The sequence below is a fragment of the Toxotes jaculatrix genome, chromosome 14, assembly GCF_017976425.1.
Source record: "Toxotes jaculatrix isolate fToxJac2 chromosome 14, fToxJac2.pri, whole genome shotgun sequence".
Lineage (NCBI taxonomy): Eukaryota > Metazoa > Chordata > Actinopteri > Toxotidae > Toxotes > Toxotes jaculatrix.
This window is the reverse complement of record NC_054407.1, coordinates 14682775-14707613: the sequence shown is the minus strand read 5'-3', so window position 1 is coordinate 14707613 and position 24839 is coordinate 14682775. Positions and strand designations below refer to the sequence as shown.

Sequence of the window (24839 nt, the reverse complement as noted above, 5' to 3'; positions counted from 1 at the left end):
ATGAGCCTTCCCTCTCTCCGGGCCCGCCAACGGAATACCTAATTCCAAAGTAAACTGATTGCTCTCTCCAACAAGATTACACTGTGATGATGTTAGCCAAATGAGACCGCTATTCGGATGCAACCAGGGCAGGCAAGGATGCTTACCACAAGATGTCTGATCAGCATGTTAAGAGAAACGAGTTTGGAAGAAAAAAAAAAGGGAGGAGAAAACGAGGGATAGAAATCGAAAGAGTGTGAGAGAGTTGTGCGCGTAGGGGTAAGCAGAAATGTAATTTGCTTCTCACCTCAGGCGACTGGGCTCTGAGGCCAGTAAATATGCAAACAAGCTGAGCCTGGCCATCAATATGAAGACCCTAGATGATTACTAATCTCCACCACAGAAGTAGATTGAGGTCTGTACGGCAGCGCCAAGCAACGACGAAAAAAAAACAGGAAGGTTAGAGTCCAAACTTGATCTCCATATTGGCCCCCAACACTAAGCTCAACTCATAGTTACGGGTATATTTGACCTTCAGTTTGATAAGTAATATACTATTTATGACACGTACAAATCAGCAATACAGCAGCATAAAAAAATGTCTTTTGAAAGGATTTATGAATCTTATATCATATTGTGGCTATAATTCACACACTAATGCCATAACTTCTCAGCAACTTTGAACCTTGTTCTCAACTCGCCCCAGTCTTTTCATCATGGAGAACTCCTTGTCTGATATAAGCTCTTAGACGTGAGGCACAGTAGTTTACCAGCCCATTGTCATTCCCCATCCGTAATCCGGGATAAAAACAACCTATGGGACATGGACCAGGCTGGAGTCATTAGGTGTGCGCGTGGCTTACCCAGACAGCCAGATAAACCAGATGCCTCGGGATGGCCAGGGGTCATCTCTCTGTGAGAACACGTTGTTGATGTCCTTGTTTCTCTCTACCTCTTCTTCACCCGCACTCCTTTGCTTGCCCCTCGTCATCATTCCTTTCTTTCTTTCCCTCTTTCTTTCTTCCTCTTCCTTGATTGCTGTGCACAGTCATCACAAACACAGAGGTCTGTGTTGGAGCTTAGCAGTCGAAGAACCTGTCAGCTGAAGGGAAGAAGGAAAGACAAACAGGGGAGTAGTCTGTGGCCCTAGGTTGAATGCCTGAGGGTGTACTACGTGTGGAGGATAGTTAGTGCAGAAGGACGCACCGCAGTCTGCAGGTGAATCCTCTCATTTTGGGAGACTTAATGCATTTGAATCATCGCCTCTAGGGGGGAGTGTTATGACTTTCTGTTACAGGAGGAACCTTGATATAAAATGCAGCAAAAGTTGTGTCTTTTTTATTTTTTATTTCTTAATACAGCAGGAGGGCCATGTAAGAGGAATATATATTCTAAGAATGTCTTCCCAGCCTTAAACATAATTGACTATTCCTTGTATTTTAGAGTGTGTTTCCAGCATTGAGCTTTACCCTCTGCAGTGAGTGCACAAGGCTTGAGGATGTTTACCTGGCATGGTGCCTGTTGTAGCTGCCCTCCTGTTGAGGAAAAGCAGGTCAGGCTATAGCTTTGTGTTTGTTTGTGTGTGTGAGCGTTTTTGAGGGTGTGTATGAGTTTGTGAACGTGTATGTTTTTGTGTATGTATATGTGTGTGGTATGTGTATGAGGAAGAGGGGAAGGGAGATCATTAGAATGGAAAGGGTCAGAAAGCGCATTACATTCAGCAAGGAAAAACGCAAGATGTATCTCCAATGTAAGCATTTATTTTTCAAGAAGCAGATAGGATGTGCGGGTATGGGGGTGGTAGGTTACTGGACTCTCAATCCAACTGAACCATCCATCTGCTCAGCCATCAATCTTCCCCCTCTCTATCCCTCTGTTCATTTACTCATCCAGCCATTTATCCATCCTCGCCCATGGCCAAAGGGCCATGTCTCTTTGTGGCCCTGATAATCTGGACCAATTTCCTCTGCAATTTATTTCCCAGCCAACCACCCACCTGGTCAAGCAGCATCAGGCTTCTCAAGGTAGAGCCACTCATCCCAGCAAGCCCCTTCCCACCAATCACATCCTGTTTTTTCCTCCTCAAGCCTCGGATCTTTTATCTTTTGTGTTTTGAAGTTTCAATCCAGCACTGGAGTAATGCAACCTTTCCTCCTTCCTTTACTGTAATCTGACACCACTCAGCAGACGTTGTTTACCTCTAATGTCCTAACCCTTCTCTGTCTTTGTGTTCTATTATCATCTTCCATTTCTCTCTCTGCTGCCTCCCCTCTTTCTCTTTCTTTCTCTCTCCCTCCCTCCCTCCCTCCCTCCCTCCATCCTGTCATGGCTCCTCAGTATTCTGCTGCTGTCTTGTGTGGAGTGATTTTGCCCAGACACGTCTGGCTCTGGGTAAAGTGCGGTCCCCAGAGAGCGCGCTCTGCAGCCCCCAGGTCGCCGGCACCATGAATACATTATGATCCCCATTTCCATCCTGTTGCCACGGCAGCAGTTTTGGAGCCGCAGGGCGATTAAGACGTGTGCTGTCGATACCCTGATAGGAGCAGAAGTTGGATCTGGAAGCTGGCCTTTGATCAGATTCCATCCTCCTGCCTGCTACTGGTGGCTTCAGAATAGGAAGACAAAGAGGAGGTCTTGTGGGTTTTTTATTAGTTTGACAAGCTCACCTGCTGTACATAAGCATACCATGCATCCGTCCTCAAGCTCTTTTTGCCACCTCTCTGCTTTATCTCTGTCTTTCCTGCCTGAAACCATTTCCCTCCCTTATTCACACTTCCGTTGCTCCTCCCCATCGCCGCAGTTCAGCTAAGGCAGCATTATACGCAGTCTCTCTCTGATATTCTGCTTTCCTCACAAAGGAAGCAACTCCCTTACCTTTTATTGTTTCCTTTTTTTCTTTGGGGGATGATGTATAAAACATGGTGCCTCAGGTAGAGGATGTTGGGTAGGAAGCCATGTCCCCCTAAATGGCCAGCCGTGTGCATGCGCCTAACACTTCACTGAGCAATCTGTCAACATGTCAGCAACACATGTTTTGTAAAAAGCCTCTGGTGGGAGCCAGGGGAAAAAAGGCACTCCTGCCAGACCAGAGAGGAAATGCTTTTTTCTCCTCTATGCAGTGGATTTTCTATTGCTGGTGCTCAGTCCCACGGGCCCCCCACCACCACCCTCCCCTCCCCCACACATACACCCGTTGTCTGCACTTCAGAAATTTGAACTGGGGACCCTCGAGGGGGTTTACTGGGAGGGTGGGGGTAGGCTGGGAGGGAGGGGCTCCCTCTTTTTCAGAGCGTATGAAATTGTGAAGGTATATTGTGGCAGGTCCCCAAGCGGTCTTTTCTAATACCTGAGTTTCTGGCGAAGCTGGAAATTACCAGCGGCTCCCCCGAGGGACGGCTTTATCCACACCAGGAAGGGGAGCAGAACTCAGTGGGGAGGTTACTTAATGCATGGCTGAAATAAAAGAATTTCTGAGAGACAGAGGCTGAAAAGCTAGCTTTTTTCTTTTTCAGCCCCCCCATTCCCTCTCCCTCTCTCTTTTCCTCCCCAGTAGTATAGTTTACTACTCTCTGCCTTCTCTTGAAGGGTTCTAGTTTAATAAACTTTCAGAGGATCCTGCTAGTGCAGACAGCTAGACAAATACCCTTGTGTGTTCTCTTTTGTCAGAGATACAGCTTTTTGTTATGTTCTTGCAAATTTGATTTCTCCCTCTGTCTTTCGTTTTCTCTGCCGCCCTCTGTCTCTCTCCCTTTCTGCATTTGTCTTCATCTCCCTCGTCCTCCTCTCGTTTTCTGTCTCGCGTTTCGATACACACGCACAGACACACACAAAGTCAAACTCTGTCTCTTGTGGTTGAGTTTATTGTTTGGTCTGTCTCTTCGTTCTCCCCCTCTGTGCTCCCTTTTGTTTTCTGTATGTTTTGTTGTATTGTGCAGAGAGGCTGAGATGCAGATAGAATGCAGACAGTTTGCCCTGGGTGAAGAGTGCGCACAAGCACCCTTGGTGTCTTTTTAACAAAACACATTCATCTATTTACACATGACCAAATGTATTAAACTCTACTTTTTAAGCAGAGGGTATAAGGTGTTTTCAACAAAGAGATTTAATGCATAATGTTTTGGGGGCAATTTACTCATCCCTCTGTATGGCCTTATTTTCTGCTTACTGTATGCTAGGATGCCCTTTTCTTTTGCAATCAGCACCTGTATCTGAAGTCCATGGATCATTAATCTTGCCTTGTTCATAACCCCCCAAAAAAACAATATAAAAATCTCATCCCATGTATGAAATGCCTCTCTCTCTCTCTGTTTCTTTCTTCCACTCTCTTCCTCCCCCTCTACTGTTGGTAAATAATTCAACCTTTTCCCTGTAACAAGTGCTGGCCTTAATAGGGAGCAGTACCTGTAGTTGGGATAAACAAGGCAGCCGGCCTCACCAGTGAAACAGAGGGATTTGGGCTTCATGAGGGCAGAGGAATAAGTCGTTTCCTTCTGAAAGGCAGAGTAGACTGGCTGACATTAATTAAACCCTATAGGATAAAGGTTATCTGAGGCCTACCAAAGCAGAGACCATGCATACATGCGGGATGTTATGCCTTCCGAATCCTAATCAAGACTTCTTATTAAATCAACATGTGTGGGCTCGGGCATGTATAACAGTTGGGTTTTTTTTTTTTTTTTGCACTATTATGTTCCAAAATCTGTGACAACATTCAGAAGAAAGGCAATCACCTCTTCGGCCCTCCACTTTCAGTTGCAGGTACAAACTGATAATCCAAGCAAATAGTTCTCAAGAAATATGAAGAACAGTTTAGCTACCACCTCTGCTTCAGCACATTCCTAAAAATAAAGACTGAGGCAACTTTCTGGAGAGTTCCATGTTTAGAAGGCACTGTTTTGCCCACCATGCTCTGTGGTGGGAGGTGTTCCTCCTCACTAGAGATCTTCCCATGGTGCACCTGTGACTGAGTCACCTGACCTGAGCTTCAGCATGGCGCTCGGGTGCCATGGCTCATGTTTTGCAAATTACCCAGGGGGCCATGCACCACCTCTGTGCCCATATTTCCTCCCTGCTGTATGCATAGTGCGTGGGATTATATTCCCCAACGCCAACTCTTCCCTCAGACAATGAACAGCTGCAGAGATGACAGTCACCTCACTAACCCAAGAACGCCAAGGAAAATACAAATTAAGGAAGGGATGAAGCACTGCTCTGACCTATTGGCTTCCTCTGTTTGTGCTGGATGTATGCTAGTTAAAGAAAAAACAGCATGGATCCTGTTACCAGGCGGGTAGGGCTCTATGTGTTATATGTGTGTCATCAGGACTCCAGTGGTAATCTTAGAACATCTCTTTCTCTCGCTCTCCTCCTGACTCGTCAACTTATTTGCATGCCAAATTTAATTAAAGGTCACCTTATTGCTAATATTCTCTTGATATTTAAAGTAGCCAAGTAAGATAGCTGGTGGAGGAGTGACACAGGTTTTATTACCATCTCATTGTATGCTCTTTCCATATTAGTGGCACAGTAACACTAGCTCTTTCACAGTAATAGCATAATAGTAATGTCTCCTCCTCTCATAGACCGATAAAGGCTGATGTCCTCTCGTCTACAACAGTCCAGTGAAAAGTAATTAGCTGATATGGATGTTATTGTCAGTGATAACTGATATTGGGAGACTATTACATTCTCTCTCCTGAATGACAATCCTTGAAATGGGTTCATCATAGTGAGCTGCACGCTCAGAGGTGAGATTACTATGTATAAGCAGGAAAGCTCCTTATTACTGCATTGAAGTTGTATATTCCAAGACGTGGGGGACACCGAATTGTCAGAATATCCACAAATATCTGAAAGATTTAGAATACTGTAGTCTTTTCTTCTCTAATCTAACACATGACCCATCTCTAATATTTGATTTATTCACTTAGCGTTCGCTTAATAAAATGAAAAGTCATACTGAGCATCTGAGATTTGCCTCAAGTTTACTTGTATTGAAGGGATGATAATTCATATGGGGGTGTTGGCTGGCAGTCATACCAGTCCCTCTCCTGAGAGAGACATAAATAGCCTCCCAGGTGGTGGTGTGTAACTAAGTAAATGGTTACTAAGCCAAGGAGTGCTGGGCCTATGTAAATAGGGCAAGAAGAAGAATCCATTGAGGTGCTGGAGTGAGAGGAGGGTATTCAAGGGTAAGATGGACCTCAATAATCTCTTTTAGGGATTTTTCTACTGTGACCCTGAAAGTTTTCCACTAAGTACGTCAGCATGCAAACTTTTAGCAAAACAATCCAGGGGAAAGTTTTTTTTTTTTTTCAGCTGATAAATAGATAAACAGGAATAAATCAATGTGAAGTGATGGATGAATAAGTAAAATGCCCTGTAGTCATTTGTCTGGTTATATTCAGGCCTCATATTCAAGCCCTGTTCTGCAAATGAAGATGAGGTTGAGGGCAGTGAAGGAACTGATTCGTTCTGTGGGGCGTGTGCGTGTTTGTGAGCGTGTGTTAATGTGTGCATGTGTGTGTTTTCATAATGCTTAGTAGTATTAAGATATGATGATGAGCTGCTTAGATACCAGCAGAAAACAATAGAAGGGGAAACAAAGCAAACCCCTAAATCTGTCTGCCATTTGTGCTCGCATACTGTACACACATGTCATGAGTATTCTGGCACAGTTACTGGGCCAGGGAAGTGCTGGTCTGGGGCCTGGCCCATTCTCCAGAGACAGCCCCCCTCCCGCCTCCTCCCTCTCCGCCCCCTTCCCCCTTCCTGTGCAGTCTGTGGACACAGTCTGAGGCGACAAGGTTGCACAACAGCTCACAAAACCTCCACTTTACAAACACGATCATAAAAAACACAGCCTGCCATTAGAAATCCGTTTAAGAAGAAAAAATAATTAGAAGGACTGTGATAATTGTGTCAAGGGGGAAATAGATCAGACGAATTATGGGAAGAACCAGAAAATCTTGCCGTGGCTTTGTTACTTTGCTGTTGGTTCATTTCGACATTGATCCACCCTTCCATCTGTCATCCTTTTCCTGTGCTCCTTCTTCAACTCTCCATTTCGTTCTCTCTTTCTTTCTCCTTTTCTTGGATTCGAGAGTGGAGGAGCCTTCTGGCTTTAACAGAGAGGGGATGAAGATGTTTATTCATCTGGAGGGTATTAGAGCCATGATTAAGGAGAGGAGGGAGTAGTAAGGCTGATGCGACGTCTGCATCGCTCGTTCGTGGGCCGCCTGCAGGATTCTGGCCAACACACCAGGAAAACAAGAAATGAAGAAGAATGAAAAAAACTTGTAGTGAAATTCGATTCTCTCGGGAAAGGACAGGAGTTTAAATTTTAGCCGTCTCGCTCGTTCTCTCATTCTCGGCCTCACTCCCTGTCCTCACAGCTAAGCTAATTATTAATGAATGCGGTTTCTGTTGAACCTTGGAGAGGTGTCAGGGCTGCAGTCACTGAGGGTTAAGAAATCTTGACATTTAAGACAGGGATGCATGAAAATACATCGTCTTGCTTGAGTTGATGCTTGTTTTTCTTCCCCTCCCGCTCTCCTCTCCAAGATGCATGTTTTCTTCTCCCTCCTGGGCTGTCTCCAGTTGTTTTACCACTGACAAGCCGGGATGGCGTTGAGGAGGTATCAAATAGAGCCACAGTGTATTAATCAGGGGAACTAAAGGTCATGGGTCAAGAGGCAGGGTCAGGTTTTTCTGACAAATGCTAATGCTAAAGCTAACACGGGAGTCTATTTCTAGGGTTGTTTGTCCATATGCATGTGATTTTGTTTTTCATCCTTTGCAGTGAGAAAAAGAGAGGTGTTGATATAAGACTTTTTTATGGGCATTTGGCAGACTAACTGCCTTTTTAAAAATATTCCCAGTGTACTGAAACATAGATCCAAGTGTCTGAAGTTATCCTTAAACAGCGAAATAATTCTACGTTGAAGTCTAGCCCAAGTTTTATGGGTCACTATGAGGTAGTTTGATTAAAAAGAATTAGACTTTTTCCGAATTCACTGAGTGCTGTGCTTGGTTTTAAGTAATGGATAGCACCCCTTGAAACTTGCAGAGCAAACCCTATTTTAATGAAGCAACCATACAGTAACTCAGCATATTTCTATGCACACAACAATTTTTTTCTTTTCCAAGCTGATCACATAAATCACATTTCCGTGAGTAACTAAGAGTGGGGAAAAATAAAAGAGCATCCAAGTAAACTCTTGCGCAGTGAGGAGATATTAGTGGTGTAGTAGCATAGTACAGCACAGCGCTGCAGCATCTCTCACAGTGGCTGACTGGCTGACTGGCTAGCTGACTGTCCACTGGGTCCTGCGCCTGGCCTGCCGCAGTGTTGAGGGAACAGGACACACACATACACACAGAGGCTCCCCTGCCTATTGAAGCCCAGCCCAGCCCCGTCCCGCCTGGCCCAGCACTCCCTTAGAGCCAGTGCAGTGAGGCAGGCGGTGAAGGGGCATGCTGGGGGACAGATTGTCATCCTCCTTTCTCCCCCTGGGAGGCTCACTGTGGCTGCTGGTCCAGCCAAGACCTGGGGAACAGCCTCCTTCCTGTTTGTGCTGTAGTCTACCTGAAGTGGTCAACTGTCCTTCCTCTTCATACCACCAGCCGTTCTACAGGAGATGACACCACTGCCACCACCCTTCTCCCACACACAAACTGCTCCATCTATAACCAAAACACACCTCTGACCATCTTGCCTTGCAGCACCTTCAGGTCTTATCTCTGCCAAAGCCTGATGAGGCTTCTTTTTCTAAAATTACGAATCGATACGTACAGTATATGCTGATCATCTGAGATATTCCACCTTACTGGAATGTAGTTTTGCCATAGTGATAGTATCTACGTGAAAATTTCAATCTTTCTATCTATGTCCATCTATTCAATTAATACACATTTATGAATAATTTTAAAGCACTGTATCAAATTTCATGGTACATTTCAGGTAATGACGTGCGTGCTGTGAATAGTATTTTGGTTCGAGTGTGATTCACGTTTAATAATTCAAACACTTCAAATCAAGTAAAATTCAACTGAAACAATAAAACATCAACATTAGCCCTCAAGCCCACCCGCTGCACTCTGAATAGTAATCTATTATGAACCCCAAATTCACCTTTCTTGAAAAATGGTGTAATTAAATGTTCCTCTTTTCTTCTCCTCGCATTAATTTCTTTTTTCCTCTTTAAAAAGAAACTACTTAATTTTGAAAGCAGCAAAATGAGGCACTCCTGACAATTTAATTTCTTGTTAACCCTGTCTCTGTGACTTTGCCCTGCCCTGATTTAACACTTGCTTCTATCACAAAAAACTACACAGCAGAACACAGGCAGGACCAAATATAATAATACAAGACAACCTCCCAAATTGTGTAAATGGCCATTTTAATAGCCTTTGTTCACAGGAAATGTTAATATCTTTTCAAACAGATAAATATGTAATTCATAACATCTTTACAGGCCTGGTCAACCCTATCTGCCGCTCATATTACAGTATGTGTTAAAGTGTGTCCCTGACCTCAGTGACCTCAATGTAATAGCATGCAGTTATTATGGAGGATAAGCAATGTGTTACCCAGCATTAAGTCATCTCTGGCTTGCATTCAGAGTTCAAATGCTGCGGTTATGGATTGCTACACAACACTAATTTTCACAGGAAACACAATGAGGCAGCTCCTCCACGCAGAACATCCTTCATTTTAGAGACCTGACATTATTTTAAGAAAAAAATATTGATTGATTATCATTATTAGTATTGATTTTGGGTTGTTTGTGTTGGTGGAAAGTCACCAGTGTATCAGGGGCACCTCTCTGCATACACATAAGAAATGAAATTCTACAAAAAAAAAAAGCCTAGTAAAGGATGACTGGCCGTCCTACTTTTCCTCCTCTGGTCTTCCATTTGTCTAACTTTCCTGGGACGCCACTGGGGCACTGTGATTTCTGGGACAGTGACCAAGTGCTCCTGTCTGAGCTGGGGGACGTGGGTAATGTGGACAAAGTAGTTGACAGTTTGCTGCTTCCCCATGGTTGAGAGACAGAGCCATGAGGGCCAGAATAATGGACACCCAGACCACAGAGTCAGGACAGCGCTTGATGTTCCAGCTCTTTGTGTCAGGCCCTGTGTGAAAAAATCCCCATTGACTGCAGTTTGGTGGTGTGTGCAATTCTCCTCCAAGTGTGCGTGTGTGGATATGTGTTTTGTTGTGCGTGTACATGATGTTAGGCCGGAGTAACTGGCTGCTACGGCACTGATGAAACCCCGGGAAGTGAATCCTCATTTCATCTACTGTTTTTCTACCTCGTCCAGTAAAAGATAGCATCCTTGTTCGCTGCACCTCCAGTCGTCTCCCACAACCCCTCCTTCTCATCCTGTAGCATAGTGGATTTGATTGATCTGTAGCAAGGGGGGAGAGGGACCTGACATTTCTCAGTGATGTGTAAAAAACATATTGTGTTTGCTAAAAAAAAAAAAAAAAAAGGAAAAGAGAGACAAGCTGAGTATACACATAGCGCACACACAGACAATACTATATCTGAGGCTCAGAATGTAATGATAAATAGCACTACTTTAGATACTTCTGCTTATTTGTCTGTCTGTGTGTGTGTGTGTGTGTGTGTGTGTGTGTGTGTGTGTGTGTGTGTGTGTGTGTGTGTGTGTGTGTGTGTGTGTGTGTGTGTGTGTGTGTTAATCAGCTGCGTGGTGCAAAAAGCCATGTCTAGCCACCTGGCACTTTTGTTGACAGCTACTGGGAATTATCAGTGTTTCATTTTGACTGGATTTGATGTCTTAAAACAGGGATGTAGCAGGACTACTGTGAGTAAAGCCCAGCACTAGGCCTCTTCCAATAGCTCTGTGTCCTCTGAGCTCTCGGTCCTGAATCAACTGAGTGATTCGTTCATCTGACTGGAATTAGTCCCAGAAATTCGACACCCCCCCCCACTCTCAGTCAGGGAGATTGGAGTCTTAGCTAATGTAAAAATTTCTCTCGCCACCTCCTCTATTAGATCTTAAGTGGTTGTGTCACAAACAGGGCCGTACATGATAGTGTGTTGTTCAGACACACATTTCTATTTGGGCATCAGAACAGGAAAAGCGTCGAGATGACACATGCATTGTCTCACGGGAAAGGCTCACTACTTTTCCCAGTAACTGTAAAAAGATCCCCTCTCTGAATATGAAGTGGGGTCATGGTGTTACATCAGACAAGTTGTCAGCTTTTTGTTTATTCAATGAATCCCTAATCCCCAATGTGCCACAAATACACTCACACAAACACATCTCTTATGACAACCACTACGTACAGATCTCTGGTACAACACACAAGAAGACAAGGTTTGGCGGCTGAAAGCATGGGCATGCTTTGCTTCACTAGAATGGCTTTTGAACAAAGTCTAGCTTGCCACAGAAGTGGCAGATGAGTGATAGCAAAAACACTTTTCTGATAAGATAAGGTCCTGGACCTGGATAAGAGTTTGGCTTCCTAAATAGAGGAGCTGTACTCTGTTGCTGTCAGGCAGTGATAAGCCATCTTGAACTGCTTCCAGGACCTCAGACACGAAGCAGTGAGTTATTCCCCAGCCACGGGCCTTGAAAGGTTTCAGGAGGGTGTATTACTGGAAAAAAAACAATAGAATCACAAACATCTGTTTATCAAGCATTGTTTCAATGTGAGCTTTGGGCAAAGCCTGTGATTAAATGTCAAGTTCTATTAGAAAAAAAAAGTAAGTAGGTAGATAATCATACAAGTAAAACTTTATTTCTTTATTTATTTGCTAATTTAATGCTCTTTTCAACACATTGATTAATATGGTTTTCAAAATAAGTGTTTCACAATACCAAAAAAGGCCAATTCAGTCTAGGGATGGTCATGGTTATTTTCACTCAGCTGAAATAAAAACCTTTCAAAACATATTCAGCATCTATAGCTTTGCACTAAAGCAACTACAATGCAGTTTTTATTTATACATTTTTTAAGTGATATTTGTGTGACATTTCACAACATTTTAAAATGGCAAGACGCAAGTGTGTCTGGGTTTGAGAGTAACACAGTACCTTTAATGAGCACTGTGCTTACAGATTCTTATGGTATTTTGGCAAAAGGCCATTACTGTTTTAAGGATTCCTTACAGCATGAAAAACACCAAATGTTAAACTGAAGATCTTAGCTGTAGCCCAATACATTTAACAATGTGAGAAATTGATTATACCTTTTTTGTCTGATGCTTTCATTTTTGGTACTCTTTTATGTGTCTACAAAAAATTCAATTGCAGAAATTCTTCTGAAATTAGGAGTATGATTTAGCATTTTAAAAAATAAAGACAGAATTTGCCACCATATGTATTACCTGGTCCACTGGGAAACAATGTCGTCAGGAAAATTAATGACTTGCTCTCTCCAAATTATATTCATATATGTTGCTAATTCTCAAATACATTAATTAGATGAATAGAAAAATTCTTTTGAAAGCTATGCCGATGTGTATGGAAACCACAAACTTACCTGTTCCCAGCATTAAGGATCTTATTTGAACAGGAGTATTTACTCTGGGATAGGGTGCTATAAATGCACATAGAGGAAGTGGTGCACAAAGAGTAGTTCAGACTAGCTTAGAGGAAACTGAGACCTACGTGTGAAGGGGGAATTTTTAGTGGTTACATTTGCAGTAAAAAGAAACACTAATTTATATAGAGCTGTTGCAGATGTCTTTATTAACTGTACATAAAAAGTTTTCTTGAACTTGACAGGCTGAGTTTTATTTTTATTTAAAAAAAAAATTCTATGTGTACTGTAACTCTGGGGTGAATTTCTTGCTTGTAAATATGGCTGTGACACAGTTTATGCCATCCCTTATAGCAGCACTCCAAATGAGGTTGTTTTGTTCCATATAGGAGACATTTAAAAGAGAAAGAAGGAGGGGGTAGGGACAGAACTCCCAGAGAGGGACAGGCCTTAAGATGGAGGTCTTCCTCCCAGGACGTGACAGGCTGTTGGCTGGAGGATGCTCAGGAAGGCCTTGGCAGACCAACAAAGACAGCCCTTCAGCTGCAGGGTGTAGTTTTTCAGGCCCCAGCATCCCCTTTGGCAGCAGCACAGAGAGTGCTGGCGTGCACAGGCCCCCGGCCCGAGAGACAGGGAAGTAAGGCCCGTTCTTTTATTTACTCAGGCTGCTGCTGAGGCCTGGGCATTTCTTGTCTGGGTGAAGAAGGAAAAAAACAAGTCTCTCTCTTGCTTTCCTCTTGTGGTCTCCTGAGGAAGATTGCTCTTTCATCTACAGTTGTTCACACACTTGTTTCGGCCATTGCACTGTTATCTGTGTATTCTATGTGTACATGCATGTGCACTCAAATATGTGTTTGTTACTGTGACTGAGTGTGCGGTGTGAGCGCTCATGCTCTCTGGTGTGTATATTACTGAGAGAGTGTGTGTGTGAGAGAAAGAGGCAGAGAGAGTAAAACTCTAGTAAGTCTCACTATGTGGGGCAACTTTACCTGTAATGTAGTTTCAACTCTAAATGTCCTAATAGAGATGTGAACCTTTTTTTCTTTTTTTCTTATTCCCCCACAGTAGTAAGACAAAGGACTTAGTGACCATATGTATTACAGAAGCAACAACTCTGGATTTTGATTCAGCACAATAGCAATAGGTGCATCTCAAAGTCAAACTACTTACATTATTACACTATAATATTAATATTATGGTATTATTTTATAATACAGCAGCTTCTCTAATGTTTCCTAAACCTCATATTAACATAGCTGTTTGCCCATTGAAACATCTTTTGTGCTAGCTCAACTCAAGCAATGTTTGCAACTCCCACGTCCCCCATAGAGACAACTTTATGTATGTGTGGTATTGGAGTAAAAGGACTAAATAAATAATATACATCAAGTAAACAACAACAAAACAAAAAAAAATGGAATGAGGTTGTCCTGACAGCTTGGTAATGTCTCAAGGCAAAGATATCCTCATTTAAGACAGTAGAATTTCATTTAGCCTTGTATACAGGCCCATTTATTTGTTTGTTTTATACTATTGTCTCAAAGCCAATATGTATGACTGTAAGGCATTGGCTGGGGTCATTCTTCTTGCACTGTCTTCTTCTCCTGTACCCTGGGAGGCAGTATGAGAGAGGGCAGATCCGCCCCCTCTGTGGAGGAGGGTATAGCACTGAGTCACCCATCCTCCCTCAAACCAGAGAGAGAGAGAGAGAGGAAAAAAAAACAGATAAAGCAAGTAAATCAGGCAAGGTTTGCTCCTTGAGTGAGATGTGTGTGCAGAGTGGGCGCCTTGCCAAGGGTTGGGAGGTTTCCGGGAGGGCCACGGTGTGGAGGTGGGCTCTCAATGTGCCGCTTTCAGCAGTTTGGAGGGGCAAGGGAATGGCCTCCGACCCCATCTGTTTCCTGAAGATAGGCCCTGATGGGGGTAAGTGCTCAAAGAGGGCATGATATCCTGACAAAGGGCAGATCTCCCAGCAAAAACAACAGAAAGAGGGGGGGGGGGGAGACTGACTAAGATTTGTCAGCTGAAGGAGAGTACAGAGGTTGGATCCTGGAAAGAGCTCATGCTTTTCCTTCGTCCCTCTCATAAATCTTTGCAGTTTCCTCTTGTTTTTCCCATTCCAAGTTTTGGCCTTTTGACACAGTTTTTTTTCTGAAGGGGTTGGGATTGCGTTGTTTTATTTAGGTAAGGAAGTTCACAGCACTTAGAATTCAGCAGCGGGAAGAAGTGGTCTGTAACCTTTTGAACTTGTGGAAAGTGGTGTTCTGTGTTTTCCATTCATATCACCGTACAGTGAACCAGGGGAAAGGAATGTCAGCAACAAAGCAATTTGAATAGGGACACATTAAAGTAATTGTAACACGAATGGGGGCTGTATTGTCAGTTGACTGGTGTTCCCTGGTCATTCTCTGCACCTGCTTGTCCTTGAGTGAGACTGTTAGCCACTTGGTCACTATCCGTTTCCCAGCCTCCACACCCCCGTCCTGCATCAACACATGACACATTCATCCATCCAGCGTCAGTTGCCTCACGGCTTAGCACAAACCACACAGACAAATATGATAATAATGCATATTCTATAATCTGATATCTATTGACCGATGTTCTGAAAGGCCCATGTTTCATGAAAAGCATTTGTTTTGCAGTGAAAGGTTGCTAAAGGCTATGCATAGCTGTGGTCTAAATTGCACATTTAATCTTCTCTTTCGCTCTTGAGAACTGCTTTTCCCTTCTTTTTTTCTCTTGTCTTAAGGTCATTTCAAGGGCTCTTGTTTTTCAAAAATATTCTAGTAATTGTTCAGGAATAATAGTAATGTGCTAATTTACCTCATGCCAGGCTTACATCCTACAGTACATCCATTGTCTTGTATTGGCTTTAAATGTCAGAGAGATTGTGTTTTGAGTCACAGTGGGCTAAGCCATTACCTGGCCACATACAAGGTTAATTGTAGTAAAAGTATTTCCACTTATTCTCTTCTCTAATTATACTTAAAATTGCATATTTAAATGTAACTTTTTAGATAACACCTAAGGTGAGATATTGTTTCCACTGAAGAAAAAATGGTCTAAGTTGCAAAGAATTCTAAATTCATACACCACAACCTTATAATTACTATGACAAATAACACCATGGTGGCCCACCTTTTCTATTTCAAAGAGTGAGACAAATGAGTTGCTAATACAGTCTTACAAAGCAGCTCTTTTACACACTCTTCTTCTCTCTCCATCTTTTTTTCCTCTGATGTGCCCTTGATTCTCTATTTTCTCTCTTTCTGTCCTCTTCTCCAGACGGTGCTGATCTAGAGGATGACCCATCATGTTCTTGGCCGGCATCATCTCCCTCCAGTAAGGATCAGACTTCTCCAGGACACTGTGAGGACTATGATTTTGGCGAGGAGGAAGGGGGCCCTGGCCTGCCATATCCATGCCAGTTCTGTGACAAGTCCTTCAGTCGCTTAAGTTTCCTCAAGCGTCACGAACAGAGTCACGGTGATAAACTCCCTTTCAGCTGTACCTTTTGCAGCCGACTATTTAAGCACAAGCGCAGTCGAGATCGACACGTGAAGCTCCACACTGGTGATAAGAAGTACCACTGTGGAGAGTGTGACTCTGCCTTCTCCCGCAGTGATCACCTCAAAATCCACATGAAAACTCACGCCTCCAACAAACCCCACAAGTGCCCTGTGTGCCGCCGAGGCTTCCTTTCCTCCAGCTCTCTCCATGGCCACATGCAAGTACATGAAAGGGGCAAAGATGGCAGCAGCTCCAGCCTTTCCAGAGCTGATGAATGGAAGCTGAAAGAAACACGCAAATGCAGCCGTTGTGAGGAGGGCTTTGATGTCCCAGAAGAGCTCCAGAGGCACATCGCCGAGTGCCACCCGGAGTGCTCTCCATCAGAGGATGGAGGCCTGGGTGCCACCCTGCAGTGCATCTACTGCCATGAGCCCTTCAGTGATGAGGGAACCCTGCTAACCCACATTGACCAGGCCCACAGCCGAGACAGGAAGGGCCATACCTGTGCTATCTGCTCTGAACACTTTCTGTCTGTTGAGGACCTCTATGCTCACATGGACATCCACCAGCTCCCCGAATCAAGTAACCATAGTAACAGCCCTTCTTTGCTAACAGTGGGCTACACCTCTGTCTCAAGCACCACTCCTGACTCCAACCTCTCTGTCGACAGCTCCACAATGGTGGAGACAGCGCCACCTGTTCCCAAAACAAGGGGCAGGAGAAAGAGGGCTGCTCAGAACACTTCAGACATGGGAGGACGTTCCTCCAAACAGCCTAAAGTCTCCTACAGTTGCATCTACTGCAACAAGCAAGTATTCTCCAGTTTGGCTGTGCTTCAAATTCACCTGCGAACCATGCATCTGGACAAGCCAGAGCAGGCTCATACTTGCCAGTTTTGTTTGGAAGTCCTGCCATCTTTACTAAATCTAAATGAACATCTTAAGCAGGTCCACAATGCAGAAGACCACGCTGCCCTGTTAGCCAGCTTGCCTGATGCCCTCCTTCAGTGTAACTTCTGCCCTGAGGTGTTGAGTGACCTCAACGCACTCCAGGAACACATCCGCTGCTCCCATGGCTTTCCTAGTCCTGTGGCCAAGGAGAGCAATGCCTTCTTCTGCCCCCAATGCTTCATGGGATTTTTGACAGAGGCTACCTTGGAGGAGCATGTTCGTCAGACTCACTGTGATGGGGGAAGCCTGCGCTTTGACTCCCCCCTGGCTGTAACTCCCAAGGAGCCTATAGTAGAAGTGTACTCCTGCTCGTACTGCACCAATTCTCCCATATTCAACAGTGTTCTGAAGCTCAACAAGCACATCAAGGAGAATCACAAGAACATTCCGCTGGCACTGAACTACATCAACAATGGAAAGAAATCCCTGCGTACTCTCAGCCCCTCTTCTCCAATATCTGTGGAACCAACCATGCTGAAACAAGGCAGCTCAGCCTCACGCACTGCCAGTGAGTTCATATGTAACCAGTGTGGAGCCAAGTATACCAGTTTAGATCTTTTCCAGACTCACCTGAAAACTCACCTGGATGGTCTGCAGCCTCAACTTACATGCCCACAGTGCAACAAAGAGTTCCCCAACCAAGAGTCCCTGCTAAAGCATGTGACAATTCATTTCACCATTACCTCCACTTATTATATCTGTGAGAGCTGTGACAAGCAATTCACTTCAGTGGATGACCTGCAGAAGCACCTACTTGACATGCACACCTTTGTGTTCTTTCGTTGCACTCTGTGCCAGGAGGTGTTTGACTCAAAGGTATCTACCCAGCTCCACCTAGCTGTAAAGCACAGCAACGAGAAGAAGGTGTATCGCTGCACCTCCTGCAACTGGGACTTCAGGCATGAGACTGACCTACAGCTACATGTCAAACACAGCCATCTGGAAAACCAGGGCCGTTCCCATCGCTGCATTTTTTGTGGAGAGTCTTTTGGCACAGAGGTGGAGCTGCAGTGCCACATCACCACCCACAGCAAGAAGTATAACTGTCGCTTCTGCAGTAAGGCCTTCCATGCTATTGTCCTTTTGGAGAAGCATTTGAGGGAGAAACACTGTGTGTTTGAGGGAAAAACACAGAACTGTGGTGCTAATGGCTCTACTGTAAGTGGTGGAGATGCTCAGCCTAAAGATGATGCTGAGCTACAAGGTCTCCTAACTAACAGCCATGGTGCAGGGGCAGCAGGAGGATCTGTGGTGGAGTCCCAGAACAGCCATGATGGAAGTGAGGAGGAGGTGGACACTGCAGAGCCCATGTATGGGTGTGACATCTGTGGGGCATCTTACACCATGGAGTCACTCCTCACTAACCACCAGTTGAGAGACCACAATATACGCCCTGGTGAGAGTGCTATGATAAAAAGGAAAGCTGAAATGATCAAGGGCAACCACAAGTGCAATGTCTGCTCCCGCACCTTCTTCTCTGAGGCTGGGCTGAGGGAACATATGCAGACCCACCTTGGGCCTGTCAAACACTACATGTGTCCCATCTGTGGGGAGCGCTTCCCTTCCTTACTCACCCTGACTGAGCACAAGGTCACCCATAGCAAGAGTCTGGACACAGGAAGCTGCCGCATTTGTAAGATGCCACTGCAGAGTGAGGAGGACTTCCTGGAGCATTGCCAGATGCACCCTGACCTGAGGAACTCCCTGACAGGTTTCCGCTGCGTGGTCTGCATGCAGACAGTCACCTCCACCTTGGAGCTCAAGATCCATGGTACCTTCCACATGCAAAAAACAGGCACCATGTCCGCCACCCAGCCCATGGGCCGCAGCAATGCCATTTCTCAGAACCAGCAGCAACACCATGCTCAGAAATTTTTCAAGTGCGCCTCTTGCCTGAAAGATTTCAGGTCCAAACAAGACCTTGTAAAGCTGGACATCAATGGCCTGCCTTATGGTCTTTGTGCATCCTGTGTAACAGCAGCTGGCTCTAAGAGCTCCAGCCCAACAGTGAATGGAGGAAGACAGCAAACGCAGGGCGGAACCACCACTCCTGCAACAACTACAGGCACATGGGTCCAGGGGGAGAGTCTTAGCCCTGGAGATGGGAAAGGCAAAGCCGTCTCTTCATCATCTTCATCCTCTTCCATATCCTCATCATCTGCTGCCAAGACACGATGCTCCAGCTGCAATGTGAAGTTTGAGTCTGAAGCAGAGTTACAAAACCACGTCCAGACAGTGCATCGGGAACAGGCTGGGGATAGCAACAGCGGGCAGCTCAAGACCCCCCAGGTGTCCCCCATGCCTAGAGCCAGTCCCTCACAAACTGAAGAGGTATTGTTAATTAGTGTTTAATAGAAGCTAGTAAAAACCTGCTGAGGTTCAAAAATGATTTTGTATTGTTTTGTTAAATTGGTAAAACAAAAGTAAGTTCTAATTTGTAATATTATTTTTTATTCAGAGTTGACTACAATAATCCTCTCTGTCTTATTTACAGAAGAAGACATACCAATGCATCAAATGTCAGATGGTGTTCTACAGTGAATGGGACATCCAAGTTCATGTGGCCAACCACATGCTGGGTAGGAGAAAACTCTTTTCGTTTCATTCACTACGGTCTTTGTTGCACTCCTGCAAACAAAGTCATAAAAAACAGTGCTTGTGTAGTATTTTTGTAAATGTGTTTTTCTAGATTTCACAAAGCATTTCCACAGTTTAACATAAATTAAATCTATGGGGCTTAAATGCGTGTTATTGAAATGTTAGAGGGAATAATTTTGCGTGACCGACATTAATATAATATACAAATTATTAAGGATGATTCACCCAAATTCACCACAAATATCTGATCCTTTTAAATAAATTTCATATTGAGTCTTTTTATACTTTTTCAAAAGATTAATCACATATCAAGAATTGATGTGATATATGTAATAAAATATTTGACCCTGTCTCATTCAGGCTCACAAGTATCTGGATCACATCACCAAATAGGTGGAATGATTTTAATATTTTGACCATCAACCGCATCCCCAGTGTTGTGCATTTATAAACCCATCCCCGTCATTTTCCCATGCATGTGAATGGTATAATATAGTACGTGTGCATGCTTGTGGAGCAAAATCTCTCCACTTCAAACCACTCTGTTATAAAGGTAGTTTGAAGTAGTGCAAACATACTGTACAGATTATTCAAATATTTGAATACCAAAACTGATTTTATTCAGCTTGTTTAAATTCCAAATATTCAAAAAATCTTCTCATTGCTGATGTACTTTTTTCTTTTCTTTTTTCTTTTCTTTCTTTTTTTTTTTTTGCTTGTTTATTGTGCGTCTTCAGTTCAGTACTCTGTTCAGATGACTGAGATCTGAATACAATACATTTGGTAACATACCTTCATGCTCTCAGCATTGAATGACGTCAAATCAACTGAAAAAATGGATATTTTATTTTATTACTTTGCATATCACAAAATTATTCCAAATTTCTCATTTCCTTTGACAAGATTCCTAAACACAGAGAGCTGGTGTAACACTAACCTCCACATTTTCAAAATGTCTTTACTTTTGGTTGTCATTGTTTGCAGGCAGAATAATTTGTTGAGAACAGACAATTGGAAAACAGGTTTTCTTGCCTGCAGTAAGTAGGCGTCTGAATTCCGGTCTCACGTTCCTTTATTCATTCATTTATTCAGCTCGTTTGGCGGCTCTTTCATTACACTGCATTATCTGTTGTCTTCAGTGGGAGAGAGACTCATTGATCTGGAACCAAACCGCCTCTCTGTTTGGGACACGCTTCTAGGCGCAGGTGAATTTAAACACGGTGGGCAATTCTATCAGGACCGGTAGGCAATTCTATCAGGGACCCACTGTTTGTGCATAAACAATCAGAAGCATGTGATTTGTGATTTTGATGCTGCGGTGTATTTGCAAAGGAGAGAGACGAGCTGTGAGTGTGTAGGTGTGTATTTTGTATTCATCTTTGCGATCTGCTCACCCACTATTCTACTGGGGGTGCCTAATACAGTACCATGCCAGCATTAGTCCTTTCTCTCGCAAAGGCAGGCACAGAGCACACTGGGAGGGTAGAAAACAAACCCCCCTACTGGTTATTTTATGTCTTTCAGCAGCACAAGCACACAGTTCCCCCATAATAGTGGAATTCAGACAGCTTAAGATAACAGGAGGATAGGTGATTGGGTTATTGTCTGATGTCTTACTTCTCTGATATGCCATTGCTTTGTATTCAACATGATGATGGTTTTCATCAGACTCCTCAAAAGGGTTTCTGTTAGATGCATTTGTTTTGTGATCTGTAAAATAGGGAGAAAACAAAACTCATCGCAATGGAAATTTGGTTCAAAAGATGAAGTTGTCCAGAAGTGAGTGCAATTGGAAAACAAACAAACAAAAAGTGAACCTGAATAAAATAAATAAAGAAAATATGTCTAACTGAAAAGCTATAAAGAAAAATACATATGCATCAGGTTAGTTGTGTCACAACACTAATGCTGATCTAATGGTTTTATATGGCTTCTGAAGAATCTTGTTTTAATGTTGAATGGGGTAAAATTTGATCCAGCCTGTAATAACTGCAAAGCCAATTTGGGCCAAAAACATAGAAAAAAAAAATACTAATTTGGAAAAGCTCTAAATACCTTCTCTACTGAAAAACAGGGACACTTTCTCCTTTTAATGGCCATCTGCACAGGAGAGGGGAAACAGGGGGCTGGGGTCATCTCCGCTCAGCTGTCAGCGTTATTAGCGTAGGTAATGGAGCAGACGCTGGATTCATAGGGGTGTTGTTTTCATCCATGCCCCGCTCCATGGTGTCAGTTCACACTGATAACTCTATATATAGTGGTGTGCCATGACATAACCATAGTGCTAAGTGTATGGAACAACAAAACCTGAGCCTGTCTCACCCAGACAAGTCCATATTAGAAGCCTTTGTAATACAATAGTCTCCCTAAACCAAGTGCACTCAGCCTCCATCCTCACCTCCTCCCATCGGGCCGAAGTACTCGTGGCTGCCTCTTCTGTATGAGTGCCAGCACATTTTGATGCATGGATATTACACTCAGATGATGACGTCCTAGTTCAGACATAAAGCGCAGCTCTGGTGCCCCGCTACTCGACATTTACTATGATAATGGAGGTAAATGAAAGGGAAGGAGGTGGCCGTGGATGCAGAAGGGTGTGTTGCAGACCAACCCCAGCCAAGCCCGTGAACGGCCCCACGTGTTTTAAGATGGAGGCCGCAGCCTGCTAGGGCCCAGATGGATCAGTACACATTTGCTGTACAGCTGGTCGCTCTGTTTGGGGACCTGGTGTGATACTCCTATGGAGAAAAAAATGATATCGCCACCATCCAAGGAGCAATTTAATAGCAGGCCAGAAGACAGCTGGCCACTCTTTAGTTTAGAGTTTTTTTGGCATGGCACACTTACAGAATTGAGGGTGTCCGATTTTTCTCCAGAGACACACAGATTTATACAGCTTTCAGCTGCTGCAGTCACTATCAAACGTGTTACTTCTATTTTTCTTTGAGAAAACAAATCTGACCATCAGTTCAATTTACCATGTTGATCTGTAGTAATTGCATTGGAAAAAAATATTTAAAATCACAGTGCTTTCACAAAGTCATCTGTTTTTTGTTTTTTTTTGAGAGGACCTTTGAAGGTCTTTCATTGACACAAAAGCCTGTTTGGTTTTATCAGCATGCCATCATGCCACCCCATTGCTTCACTTTGACCCCTCTGTAAACTATGACATTTGGAGCCTCATGGGGGGCACGTTTGGCCTATTTATCGCACTGTTTCAAATGTCCCTGTGTGGATTTTAAGAGCCCTGACATGTTTTGAAGCACGGGCTCTGTCTTAAAGGGTTTTAAAGGTGAAAAGGTTTTTGCCTTTCTGTTATATCTGCTTTCAGTCCAGTTCTCATCTCACTCTTGTCCATTCCAAGCAGCCGCTGCCAAGGTGGCAGTGCTCAGAAGGACAATTGTAAACACGCAAACCAAACCACATCCCAGAAAAGTGTTTTTGGGGTCACCTCTACAGATTTTTTGGGCTGGTGACAACACTGAGCTTTAAGCCAAGTCAGGGAGGAGCCTTCTCTCACAGAGAGGAGCCGGTGGCCTGGTCGGCCCAGGCAGAGGGGGGCACTGGAGGGGTGGAAAGGTTCGGGGGCGGAGAGGGAAAGGCACATTTGCTGTACAGCTGGCCGCTCTGTGTGAAGCAGGCACTGTGGGCCGTTACAGAGCTGGAGAGGAGAGCGAGTGAGAGGCCTTTAGCTCTCCCCTAGTTTCTCCTCCTCCTCTCTGTTCTCTCTTTCTCCTTCCCCCCTCTCTGTCCACTATCTCTCCATTTTCCTCTGTGTCACTATCTAGTGCCCACATTTCCATATTAACTGAGCTCCAACCTGGCAAAAAAACATACTGTGTTGGCTGTTAGTGAGGGAACAGACAGGAGGCACACTGTAACAGTATTTGTAGCTGAAAGCCTTGTTTTGTTTCTTGCAAAGGGCCGCAAATTATCCTTGACACATATCCTCTTGTCTTGGGCCCCAAGAGCAACTTGGCCAGTGTATGTTGATTACATGGTCTCCATCACTGTCTCTGCCCTGGTGGCAACACATTCACTACTCCAATAAGCTTTTTTTTTTCCTCCTGGTGCACAAACAAAATATGGTATTTTCGTTCTTTGTTTCTTTTCCTATAATCCTCTTTGATTAGGTGTGTCTGATGGTGTTCCCTCAGTTTCTGGGACTCATTCATAGAGCACATACACATGTAATCTGCTAACAAACATGGCCAAACACTCCTCATTTGACTCCTAGGGGGCTGGATCAGAGTCAGAACTCAATAGACAACACAGCACAGGAACAGGATCAATCTTATGAAATAAATAAGAGAACAGGCTTGGACCAGCCAGTGGAAACAAAGGAAACCATGCGTGCCATATAGTGAGTGTGATATCTGCCTGCTTTTATTAATTGGTGATTAATAACACCTCTCTGTTCGTTAGCGCAGTCACCTCCCGTGCAGCCAAGTGTGTTGCTGCTAATATGCAATTATGCGCACCTTACTGCTCGTTACATTATACCTCTCCCTGACTAATGTGGCGTCCATGAGGAGAATAGAAAACAGAGTGAGCTGCAAAAAAGAGCTATCAATAAGATTCTCACATTCACTGTGTTACCTACCTGTCTGGATGGAAAACAAAAAAGAAGTTTCTTATAAATTTCTCAATGTAACCAGGAGACTGCATTAAAAGTTTTACAGCATTGCAGAGACTGTTTTGCTCTTCCTGGTGTTTTTGTTGTAAAGCAGAGGTAATTGACATCACCATGGGGATGCTCTGTTGCTAGGCCAGACAAGCTCAGTCTGATGTGGTCCTTATCTATTGATTTTCCTGACATTTCCCCACACCTCACAGACTAGGCCAACATGTGAGAAAATATCTGATGCTCTCAGTTCATACAGCCTGTTTGTACAAACTCTGAGCGAGCACTTGCTGCCCCTTACTGCATTGCAATGGGTTGGTTGGTGTCACCATGGTGACTTGGGGCAAATTCCTTTCAGTGACTGATTGAACTGTGCTGATTTGTTGAGATGATTATTCTAAAGTTTATATTACAAATCAAATGCAACAATACAGATTTCTACAAATCCTACAATTTTCTTCAAATTTGAAGACATCATCGAGTGAAGGATTCACTGTGGTACTTTTTGAATCCTCCTATGCAAGTCTAGTTGGGAACATGGGCGACCTGAATAAAGGTAGGCTCTTCCTGTGCTTCTGGCTATGTTTTATTGATATACAGGAGGGATGTCTCCTTTAGAGTGTTAATGCCAACCCTTGTTCTGAAGTGAAGCCCA

General features: G+C 43.9%; 1 protein-coding gene across 4 annotated transcripts in view; it reads left to right on the top strand.

The window, feature by feature from the left end:
• Window positions 1–24839, top strand: part of LOC121192844 (zinc finger protein 521-like) — an 89302-nt gene that overhangs the window by 23407 nt on the left and 41056 nt on the right. For all 4 annotated transcript variants that reach the window (XM_041054764.1, XM_041054763.1, XM_041054762.1 and 1 more), the window contains exons 4-5: window positions 15788–19293; window positions 19457–19541. In XM_041054764.1, the coding sequence (XP_040910698.1) occupies window positions 16144–19293; window positions 19457–19541 (3235 nt within the window). In that variant the 5' untranslated portion in view covers window positions 15788–16143. The remainder of the gene's footprint in view (window positions 1–15787; window positions 19294–19456; window positions 19542–24839) is intronic.